The sequence below is a fragment of the Cucumis melo genome, chromosome 4 (assembly GCF_025177605.1).
Source record: "Cucumis melo cultivar AY chromosome 4, USDA_Cmelo_AY_1.0, whole genome shotgun sequence".
Lineage (NCBI taxonomy): Eukaryota > Viridiplantae > Streptophyta > Magnoliopsida > Cucurbitales > Cucurbitaceae > Cucumis > Cucumis melo.
In genome coordinates this window covers 5997410-6009650 of record NC_066860.1, presented here as the reverse complement: position 1 = coordinate 6009650, position 12241 = coordinate 5997410, and the positions used below count along the sequence as shown (strand labels likewise).

General features: G+C 34.6%; 1 protein-coding gene across 1 annotated transcript; it reads left to right on the top strand.

Moving 5' to 3' along the window:
- Positions 1 to 1100: 1100 nt before the first annotated feature.
- On the top strand, positions 1101 to 3239 carry LOC127148842 (uncharacterized). Its single transcript, XM_051083218.1, has 5 exons — positions 1101 to 2009; positions 2100 to 2315; positions 2391 to 2582; positions 2664 to 3018; positions 3104 to 3239. The coding sequence occupies exons 1-4, from the start codon at positions 1101 to 1103 to the stop codon at positions 3009 to 3011; spliced, it is 1665 nt and encodes a 554-aa protein (XP_050939175.1). The 3' UTR covers positions 3012 to 3018; positions 3104 to 3239.
- Positions 3240 to 12241: the final 9002 nt, after the last annotated feature.

The following is a 12241-nucleotide window of genomic DNA, read 5'->3' as shown; positions in this document are numbered from 1 at the left end:
AATCCTTTTAATGAAGGAACTAGTAGTACACAATTTAATGAAGAAGGTGATATCTTTGGTATGCTAAATGATTTACAAGCCCCTATTGAACATGAAGAGGAAATAGAGGAATTTCGTTTGGAAGATGAAATGGCGATGAATGTTGGGGTAAATATAGATGAAGATACAACAAATAATATATTTCAGGACTTATTGAATCAAGCACGTAATGAGTTGTACCCCGGTTGTTCTGAATTTTCGTCGTTGAATTTTTTGGTTAAGTTGATGCATGTGAAAGTTATAAATGGTTGGAGTAACAAGTCGTTCGACATGTTGTTAGAACTTTTAAGAGCAGCGTTTCCAATGTGTAATAGTACTATTCCTAGTTCATTTTATGAAGCAAAACGAAAACTTCGTGACTTGGGCTTGGGATACGAGACTATTCACGCGTGCAAGTATGATTGTGTATTGTATTGGAAAGAGTTTGCTGATTTGCAACATTGTCCTACATGTGGCGAGGCTAGGTACAAGGTTAATCATAATAGAGGGAAAAAAATTCCGCATAAGGTATTGCGCCACTTTCCTTTAGTACCTAGATTACAGCGCTTGTTTGTATCGCAGGAAGGGTCTACTGACATGAGATGGCATAGGGACAAACGTGTTGAAACAGATGATGTCTTGAGACATCCAGCTGATGCAGAGGGGTGGAAGCACTTTGATTCTGAATTTCCTGATTTTGCTTCTGATCCACGAAACGTGCGTTTGGGCTTGGCTTCAGATGGGTTTAACCCATTTGGTCAAATGAGTACCTCGTACAGTATGTGGCCTGTTGTGTTACTTCCTTACAATTTGCCACCATGGAAATGCATGAAAGAGACAAATTTCTTTATGTCATTGCTCATACCCGGTCCTAAATCTCCTGGTAGGGAAATTGATGTGTATCTCCAACCATTGATTGAGGAATTGAAAGACTTATGGACTTTTGGGGTGCGTACGTATGACTCTCTTACAGGTCAGTTCTTTCAGCTATACGCAGCCTTGTTGTGGACGATTAATGACTTCCCGGCGTATGGTGACCTATCAGGGTGAGTACGAAGGGGTATCAGGCATGTCCTATATGCATGAGTGATAGATCGTCCTTCGGGATACGAGGTAGAATATCTTTCATGGGACATAGACGCTATCTTCCACAGAATCACGTGTGGCGTAGAAGTAGGCTACACGATGGAAAGGTAGAGCGTAAGGCTCCTCCTGTGGTGATGAATGGGCATGAAATATTAAAACAACTAGATCAGTTGGAATTTCCAGTTATGAGTAAACATCCTTCAATACAGGATAAGAAAAGAAAGAGCGCTCTTAATTGGACGAAGAAAAGTATTTTTTTCAATCTTCCTTATTGGTCGAGACTTTTGTTACGTCACAAACTTGATGTAATGCACATTGAGAAGAATGTTTGTGACAATTTGATTGGTACGTTATTGAACATCGAAGGGAAAACGAAGGATACCACGAATGCTAGGTTGGACTTACAAGATCTGAAGATAAGAAAGGATTTACATCTTGTACAAGTGGGTAACCGATTGGTGAAGCCACATGCGAGCTACACGTTGACTACCAGTGAACGAGTAGAGTTTTGTAAGTTTCTGAAATCAGTTAAGTTTCCCGATGGATTTGTTTCCAATATATCGAGATGTGTGCATGAAAGAGATTGGAAAATATCAGGACTAAAAACGCATGATTGTCATGTTTTATTACATCGACTACTACCAATTGGTATTCGAGCATTCTTACCGACTCCGACTCCTAGGAGACGTGCGCAGTCTCGACTCTTGGAGTTAGAGCGCCACGTTACAATAAATGGGCGCATTCCGATGACGATCGCCCCTGGAGCGGAGAAGCCTATTTCTCCACACGCCGTTCGCTTCAGCCAAGCGATAGGCGTGTGCGTGCGAAAGACATTTCCCGTCCGCTGTCTTAAGTGGACGGACGTTGGGAGAGAATACATTGAGGTCGTCAAGGGCGACCTCCAGGTAATTAAATGCAGTACACATTTATATATGATTTCATTTGAAACATATCTAACTTTAACCAATCTAATGTGTTATGTTTGTAATGTGCAGCGATTCTTTGTGCTTGATTTCAATGATCAAGCAATGAACAGGTTTGTTGAGCATCAGATGCTCACGACCTTTAAAGAGTTCCGGGCCGACTGTCATAAACATTTCAAAAAGTACAGCGACCCGGAGGAGGCTCGTGCCAACCCACCAAACGCATTGGTTGCACGTGATGAGGATTGGCACTTCCTCTGCGACCATTATATCAGCCGTGCATTCCAGGTATTTGTCATGATTAATTATGATAACAAGTTTTTATATGTATAAGAAATAAACAATATAATTGTTTTAATGCAGGAGCAATCACGGACAAACAAGGCTGCTAGACAGAAGCAGCCTTACAATCATAGTAGCGGGTCCATGTCGTTTCTACAACGACAGTATGAGCTCGCTGAAAGAAGAGGGCAGCCGGTCGATCGTGTGGAATTGTTCCGGGAAACACACGTTCGAGCTGGGACATTCGTGTCGCAGGCCGCCGAGGATGCGCATGTAAGTTATACCCTTATTAATTATCCACTTTTATTATATATTTTTGCGCGTTACCTAACATAATTTTTAAATTTGTTGCAGAATCAAATGCTGGAACTCCAATCCCAGCCTACCCCAGAGGATAGTCAGCCACTCTCTGAGGATGAGATATGCGATCAGGTGTTGGGTAGACGACCAGGCTACTCAAAAGGCCTTGGTTGGGGACCCAAGCCGAAGGCCCGCAGAACGGCAAGTGCAAGCAGTTCGTCGACATCTTGTTCGCAGTCCACACAAAAAGAGATTGAATTACAAGCTAAACTTCATGAAGCTTTGGAACGGATTGAAGTACAAGATAGAAATCACCAAGCATTAGCTTCACAAGTGGAAGCTATGAAAAAAATGATTGAAGACCTAACTCGTGCACAACAGGGACCACCACATGATCCCTAGCCCTGCGGTACGTCGTATATGTCTCTATTATTCTTAAGTTTTTGCAATATATGATTATGTATTAAACTTAGTTATTTTTATACCATTTTTAGGACCGAAGGTGTAGAATGACGCGCATACGCACCTCGTTGGGAGATTGGGTCTTATGTTTATGTTTTTTGTATATTGAGAACTATATTTTCTTGTAGTCAACTTATTCGTATTATTAATTTTAATTCTATTTTTTAATTTGTGTTTGTATATTTATTAATTTAATCCAAAACGTCGCCAAATTTTTTTGAGCAATCCGAACATCATTGTGAATGTTTGAGCAAAATATTATAAGGAAAAAAGTAAAAATAAAATATTTAAAAAAATATATAAAAAATATTTCCCGATGTTCACTACGTCGGGAAAAAAACGTCGGAAAATAGTCTTTCCCGACGCATCTCACGGCGTCGGGAAAGCCTTTCCCGACGCCGTACCAAATCGGCGTCGGGAAAGCCTCTCGCGACGCATTTCCCCCGACGTTCTTCCCGACGTCGTTTTGTACGTCGGGATATGTTTCATTTATCTCATTTATGTCGGGATATGTTTCATTTATTTCATAATTATACAATAAAACTCTGACATTATATATAACAGTAAGTGCCAAGATCTTCTAACTAGATAATTTTACAAATTAAATCATTGAACTAGATAATTTTACAAATTAAATTTAGTAAAAAATAACATACCTTGATCTATGGATAATCTTCTTGGAAAATTGTGTTTGCCTGACCCTTCCGTTAGAATTTAATTTATGTTTCTTGATGGGAAGAATAAACTACTTAATGAGCTAGTAAGAAGACCAATCACTAAGGTTCTATTTATAGACATCACTCATGATGGTGTTTAATTAGGACATTATCTTTTAACCTAATAAACTAATAAAATAATAGGTCCAAAAGAGATAAATAGCATATAATGCAATTGGACCATATTAATAATAATATTATATTTAAAAATAAATTTAATAGTCGTTACACCTCTACTCTACACTTCCTCATGGGCATTTTGGACCTTTGTCGTCCCATGATGCAATTCCACTCCAAATTAACTCGATTTGGTCCCGCTTTGCTCCAAATCCTCCATTCTACCTTTCCGACTCTAAATATCTGTAAATTAGACATTCAAGCTCATTAAACTAAGGAATGATTGAGATGAGGAAGACAGCTAGCAACTTTTGATGCTATCACTTTTATATCCTTAGAATCGCTCTCAATTGGATATGGTCTCAAGTTGATTCATGTCCTAGACTTGTGGCATTAGGATATATGTATAATATTTGAATATCGTACTAAAAGTGTAAATGATTACTTCATCAAATAGATTTAGAGAGTTTTTTCAAAAATAAAAAAAGAAAATTTGACAAACTATTTATATTCTATAGAACAAAGTCATTAAAAGAAAATTCATTACGCTTGATAGTTCTATGAATTGTAAATATTTTATCAAATGATCTATTTTTTATAATTTTTCTAGATCGATCTCATCTAGTGGTAAATTTAATTTTTAATTATCGAATTTAATTTTTATCTTAATGTGTAGGTTGATTACTTCCACGTAATTTAAAGTTTTTAGAATCATTCAAATTTATGTATGATGGGGCCTAATTTTTTGTGTTCAATGTAAATTTTATGTTTTTCGATAATGAAGGGTATATACGATGTCTGGAAATACATTTTTCCATGCAAATATCTCAAAACCTCCTACCAAACATGGGTATTTAAAACCCATTCATATTCCCACCCAACATGCCCTTGTACCAAACAACTCGTTAAAGGATCAGGTAAAAAGAAAGTTTTCAAATATAGTAAAATTTACCCAAGGGTAGCAAAACTTCATTTTCTTTTCTACTATATAAACTGTCATAAGACTACTACTTGCATCTATTTGTATTATGATAGACATAAATAATAATTTATCGTTGTTTATTTCAATCTCTTATAAACATGCCAGGATCTTGTTTTATGTTTGCATAAATATTTGCACATTTTAAATGGGGCTGCACTGCCAACAAAAAATGAACGTGATACTTAGCTAGCACAATTGTTTAAATTAAAACACCAAAAAAAACTAATTTAATAAATAAACAGTGAATTAAATTCAAAACCGAGGTCGGGTGCATATATACATGTGTTAATTGAGCTAAGTTCATGTTGGTAAGTGAAAAACTATTGAAAATATAGAATTTTTACATATCGCGATAAAGTAAAATGGCAAAAAAAATTCTATATTTTCAGTAGTTTTTCACATAAACTCTTAGTTAGATTGTAAAAAGAAGGGGTCTTTTACAAATAGAACAAAGCGGCAAAATGTTTACACTGTATAGAACAATTCCGGCACTACAAGAAAATTGTTATTTAGTGACGTAACAAATTTTTGTCAGTAAAAGATCATTTATAGCGACGCAAAAAAAAATATGTCACAAAAGATTATTATTGGCGACACATTTTAAATTTGCGTCACTAAAAGAATTAGCAACACAATAATAATGTCACTAAAAATGTGATAGCTTTAGCAACAAAAATAGATGTTGCTAAAAGTCTAAAAATTCCCCCCCCCCCCCATATCTCCCTCCTCTTTTTTTCATTAAAAAATTTTAATTAAAAAAAAAAACCATTTCCCCTACACATTACCCAACCCTAAAAGCTTTCCATCTCCACCTCCTCTCCTCCACGGCCGAACTACCCATCTGCACGAACTGAAGCGGCCAATGACAAATCTACACGACGACAACGACGCTTCTACGACCACACTGGACTAACCACGGCAAACGAACCACACCGAACCACGCTAAACCAGGTCGATCGAACTCGCGAAGCACGCCGACGGTCAGCTGCACAAACCACTCTGACGGCCAACTACACGAACTACCTGATGGCCACCAATCTCGAACGGTTCCAAAAGCTACTTCTCGCGACGATTCTGCCCGAACTTCCTTGAACACTTCTGCTCCACACCCACGGCAACCCAAGACATTCCGGTGATATTCTTAATTTTTAAAATTTTTATGACAGTGTATTAATGTTTGTAGTGTTTGATTTTGATTTGTTGAATATTTATTCTCTTCATTAGTTTTAAGATTGGGTTTTATCTTTGTAGTGTTTGCATAGTCTTGATTAATGTTTAGATTTAAGTAATGTCTTGTTGAATATTTGTTTTGTTACTTAGATTTAAGTAATGTCTCGTTGAATATTTCTTTTGTTATTGTGTTTTCACTTCTAGGAAAGAAGTTGTGAGTTTAGATTGTTGTTGTTAATTGAACAACAACAATATAATTTTTATTAACTTGATACGAAGATCTTGATTTTAGGTTTTGGGAGTTGTTTTGATTGCTCTTTCTCTTTGTAAGTGTAATTGTTGTTCTTTCGAATGTGTGATTGTATACTTTACTACTAGGCAATTTACATATGGCTTTAATTCTAACACATAGATTTCTAACTTAGGTGCTTTAAGTGTTGTACTTATTATGGATCGAAGTTGGATAAATTTAAAAGATCGAGCTTCTAGTGAATATTCTGATGGTGTTGCTAACTTTATCGAAATTGCAACTAATCATTTAGACGAAGAGGAAAGAACAAGATGTCCTTGTTCAAATTGTTTGAATGTCAATTGGAATAGATTAGACGTCATAGAATGTCATTTGTATAAATATGGTATGTCCCTGACTTATAAGCGATGGATATTTCACGGAGATAATGTTGATCTTTCTCCATTTTTAAGGTCTAATTCGAGGTTTCTAGGTGCAACGTTTTCCAATGTAAGTGAATGTAGGGAAGAGAATGTAAATCTTAGAGAAAACATTGGAGTTAGAGATACTATGGATGATGAGATGGTAGAGATGATTCATGATCTATATGGGCCAATGTTTGAAGAATGTAGAAGAGAATCAAACGAGCAAGATGAGTCCAATAAAATAAGTGGAATGTTTTCTGAAATAGAAGAGGAGTTATATCAGAGATGTCTAAAGTTCGCTTCATTTAATTTTTTGGTGAAACTTATGCACATTAAGGTAATTAATCGTTAGAGTGACAAATCCTTTGATATGTTGTTTGAACTATTAAATGAAGCCTTTCTGAATAGTGTGAAGCTACCTGCCTCCTACTATGAAGCTAAGAAAAGATTACGTGACCTAGGGATGAGATATGAATCAATTCATGTGTGCAAATTTGATTGTGCTTTATTTTGAAAAGATTATGTATCGCTTGACAAATGTTCGCATTGTGGAAAGTCTAGATATAGGTTGAATGATAGAAAGGGGAAACAAATTTCACATAAGGTCCTAAGATATTTTCCACTAAAGGAAAGATTGCAAAGATTATTTCTTTCAAAACATATCGTAGAGGATATGAGGTGGCACAAAGATAAGAGGTGTGAAACTGAAGGCATACTTCGACATCCTGCTGATACTGAGGGTTGGAAACATTTTGATGAACAATATCCTTGTTTTGCTTTAGACACTCGAAATGTCAGATTAGCATTTTCTTCTGATAGATTTAATCCATTTGGAAACATGAGCACATCATACATCATGTGGCCAGTTATACTCATTCCATACAACTTGCCTCCTTGGAAGTGTATGAAAGCATCATTCACTTTTCTATCTTTACTCATCCCTGGTCCAAGGTCTCCTGGCAAAGAAATTGATATTTTCTTAGAACCATTGATAAATGAGTTAAATGAGTTGTGTGTGGATGGTATTTAAACGTACGATAGTTTCATTGCTTCTTTCTTCCAATTCTGTGTTGCACAGTTGTGGACAATAAATGATTTTCCAGCTTATGGTGATTTATCTAGTTGGAGGACAAAATGTTATAAAGCATGCCCAGTTTGCAATGTTGATACAAGCTCAATGGGACTAAAGAGAAAATTTCGTTATATGGGACATCGTAGATATCTACCTCTAACACATGCATGGCGTAAAAATAGGCAACATGATGGAAAACAAGAATTACGAGCAACTCCAAATATTTTATCTAGACAAAATATTATAAATCAATTGAATTCTATAAGTCTTCCACTGTTGAGCAAGAATCCTACAAGACTTGATATCAAATGAAAAATGACAAATTGTGAGTACATTTGGACTAAAAAAAAGTATTTTTTTCAATCTTCCTTATTGGCAAAATCATAAACTACGTCATAAACTAGATGTGATGCATATTGAGAAAAATATTTGTGATAACTTGATAGGTACGATATTGAACATTGATGGAAAGACTAAAGACACCATTAAAGCTCGTAAGGATCTAGTTAACTTGAAAATAAAAAAGGAGCTTCACATACAAGAGATTGGAAATAAACGTGTAGAGCCTCATGCTTTAGACATGTCCCCCTCCCTTCTCATTCTTTTTTAGAAAGTTTGAGTTTTATCCATTTGAGTATGACATATTTAAAGTGCCTAAGTTTCATTTTTTGCTTTAGACGTCCCCCACTACAAGAAAATGGAGGTCTCCCGATGCACAAAAGCGTCGGGTGATATATGAAAAGCGTCGAAAAATCCTTTTCTGACGCATTAATCAGCGTCGGGAACGACGTCGGGGGAAATAAGTCGGGAGATCCACAATTTTTTTAAAAAAAATACCTTCCATTATTAAATGTTAGTTTTTTTTTTTTTTTTTTTTTTGCACAATCGAGAATGAGATCTAAACAAGCGAATGAAAAATTTAGCGATCAACATTATTGATACATAGTTTAAACATAAAGAACAATAAAAACAATAACAAAATCAACAAAAATAACAAAAAATTTACACAATCCACAACAAAATGAACATAGTTTAAACATTATTGATACAAATCCACAAGACAATCACAAGTTTAATTATATTTCTAATACCTAAACCAAAATAAAGAGGAAAAAAAAAGAAGGGATTGACTTATTGACGACGAGGGCGGCGGGCAAATGTGAAGATCGGACGACGAACATTGATGGCGAAAACCGGATGGTGGATGGCACTTCTTCCTCTTTTGGAACTTTGGAATCTCTCTCTCTCTCTCTCTCTCTCTCTCTCTCTCTCTCTCTCTCTCTCTCATTTTTTGGTTTTCTTTCAGATTTGTCAAACAGATCTGAAAAATGGGTTTTAAAGGGGAACTCCTAACGCCGTTATGCATGGCGTCGGGAGAAATTAAATATATTTAAAAAATTCTAAACTTTTTCCGACACTCTTATGTATGGCATCGGGAGAATTTAAATATATTGAAAAAATTATAAACTTCTCCCGACGCCGTTATATATGGCGTCGGAAGAAATGAAATATATTTTAAAAAATTATAAACTTTTCCCGACGTCGTTATGTATGGCGTCGGGAGAAGTTAAATATATTAACTTCTCCCGATGTCGTTATGTATGGCGTCGGGAGAAATGAAATATATTTAAAAAAATTATAAACTTTTCCCGACGCTGTTATGTACTGCGTCGGGAAAAGTCAAAAGTATTTAAAAAATTATAAACTTTTCCCGACGCCTTTATTTTCGGCGTCGGGAAAAGTCAAATATATTGAAAAGTTATAAACTTTTCCGATTGACAGTTCTCAACGCGTGCGGGGGCGTACATAACGGGATAAGACGTATTTCCCAACGTCATGTCTTCGAACGCATTTTGTGCGTCGGAAAAACCTCGATTTCTTGTAGTACCCCCCCCCCCTCCCCCAATTCTTTCAACTTAATTAGTTTGATATAAAGTGTTGGATTAGAGTAGCATATGCGAATATGATATATTCGTTCTTGTGATGATTTTGGTCCTTGATGTAGACTTACCCCCCTCCCCCAAATTGTTTTAGAATGTTTGGGTTTCATCCGTTTGATTAGTGTCATAATGCTTTGAAGCCGTTTATTGTGTTCAATGATAACGAATTTGTTGTTTTAGATGTAGACATCCCCCAATTCTTTCAACTTAATTAGTTTGATATAAAGTGTCGAATTAGATTAGCATATGCGAATATGATATATTCATTCTTGTGATGATTTTGATCCTTGATGTAGACATCCCCCCTCTCATTGTTTTAGAATGTTTGAATTTCGTCTGTGTGAGTAGTGTCATAATGCTTTGAAGCCATCTATTGAGTTCAATGGTAATGAATTTATTGCTTTAAACATGTCCCCCTTCCTTCTCATTCTTTTTTATAAAGTTTTTGAGTTTTATCTATTTGAGTATGTTATATTTAAAGTGCCTAAGTTTCATTTTTTGCTTACATGTTTTGCTTATTTATGTTGTTATATTGCTTTTCAGATTTGATGCACAAATGGACTTCTGATATGGACTTCTGATGAATATGAAAAGAGTTTGGTTTGTATATTATATTTTAATTTGTTTTACTATATTTGAAGATATCTTTAAAAAAAAAAAAAACAATACGATCAATATAAGTATGTATTATTAGTGGTAAAGTGGGTGACTTGATTTCTTCCTTTATGATTATAAAAACAATTAATTAATATCTATAAATAACAACTTGCAAGTTGGTTGGGACATCACCACAAATATATCCCACCTTCTTAAATATATTTTTATCATCATTCTTAATCTTACCTGGGTAGGAAAATTACACACCGTAACAAGTCCATGAACTCGTCATTGTTCAATTATTTGATTCATGAAAGAAGAGTTCTAGTGATAATTTTTAATTATAAAAGTTGATATCTGCTGAATCTGTTTTAAATTATTTCACATATAGTTTGGTCAGGATACAAATTTAAAAGATGGAAAAACTACAAAAAAAAAAAAATTTTAAGATCTTTTCTTCTATTTGAAATAAGGTTATAAAAAAATTTCCACAACATATATTTTAAAAGTGGTCAAAATTTCTACCAATATAATATTTACACCATTATCTCAAGCTTTTGAAATATTTAATTCTTCCTTGATTAGCATATTTTAAAAGTTTTGACTTTGTTTATGCAATATATTTCAAATTAATATTTTCACTATTTAGAGAATTGTATTTTCTTCTATATTCAAAATAAACAAAAAAATGTAAACATGCATCACATGTATTGTTGGATGTATATAGGATAAAATTTTGTACAACTTGTCTTGCACGTGAACCTATCATGTATACAGTATACCCTAGTTTATTCTAAAAGATCCATATATATACATACATACGCATATATAAATATTGATATAACTTGTTTTTCTGTTTCGAAGCTTCTTAATTCTTGTTTAGTTTGAGGAAAACAATTTCTGATTTTTGTAAAAACTTGTCTTACATAATTTAATCTATCCGTATATTTAGGTTATATGTGTAAAATTCCCTAGTTGTGTATGTTCTAAAAAGGAATCGCTTTTGTAATGCTCAACCACGAGAAACTTCCCTGGTATGCATATGTATCTTTTGATATTATATTTTTATTTTTATCATAAAAAAAATTAATAGTAAAGAGGGATAAAAAAAATTGGCTAGACTTTCGTTTGTAACAATAGCATCAGTAGGTTATTTGTATAAAAAGTAGAAAAGTTTAGACAATAGCATAACTGATCATTATTCAGGTCATAAAAGTAAATAAAATCTATACAATAAGGTATGAAAACCTGTAATACTCAAATGAGTATCTGATCAAACGAATAAGATCAGACCCAAAATTACTTATAATCAAAACTGTGATGGAAGCAGCTACTGCTCATTCGATGCAAAGATCAATGTGGTGATGTCAATCAAGATTAGTTTATAAGGGTGGGGGCAAGCGATTCATTGGAATATTTCGTAATCATTGCTCTGAACAATGTTACTGAATATTTACTTTTATCACATCTCTTTTCCCATAGGTAATATTTCATATCATTGCTCTGCCCAATGTTACTTGGACCTTAGTTTGCCCAATAGAGGGAGGCTGATCAATTATCGATATTGATTTACATCATATTCTTAATTTTTGTACTGTTTCTTAACTCTTTTATATGACTCGAGAAATGTAAAACCTAAGTCACTTCCGGCATTCACCCTGTTAATTGGCAAGACATATATATACACTACTGTATATATGTGTATCGCTTAAATTGGTAGTTAAAATCTACCTGTTTTTTCTAATAAACAGGTCAGAATCACTATCTCCAAGTTTGAACCGTACAAAACCATCCAACATGGGGTGATTGAACTCTATTTCGAAAGGAGAGGCAAGAATATGTAATCAAGGTTCGGTTGATGCTGAATTACCGATAAAGAGGTCGACTAAGGATTCAAAGAAAGGAGGAGGTTGATTGGACAA

Bases quoted from the DNA above. Each gene is read 5' to 3' on its own strand.
- LOC127148842 (XM_051083218.1), top strand. From the start codon at position 1,101: ATGAGTGATAGATCGTCCTTCGGGATACGAGGTAGAATATCTTTCATG. The intron at 2,010-2,099 runs GTAATTAAATGC...TGTAATGTGCAG, and splicing joins TCGTCAAGGGCGACCTCCAG to CGATTCTTTGTGCTTGATTT. The intron at 2,316-2,390 runs GTATTTGTCATG...GTTTTAATGCAG, and splicing joins ATATCAGCCGTGCATTCCAG to GAGCAATCACGGACAAACAA.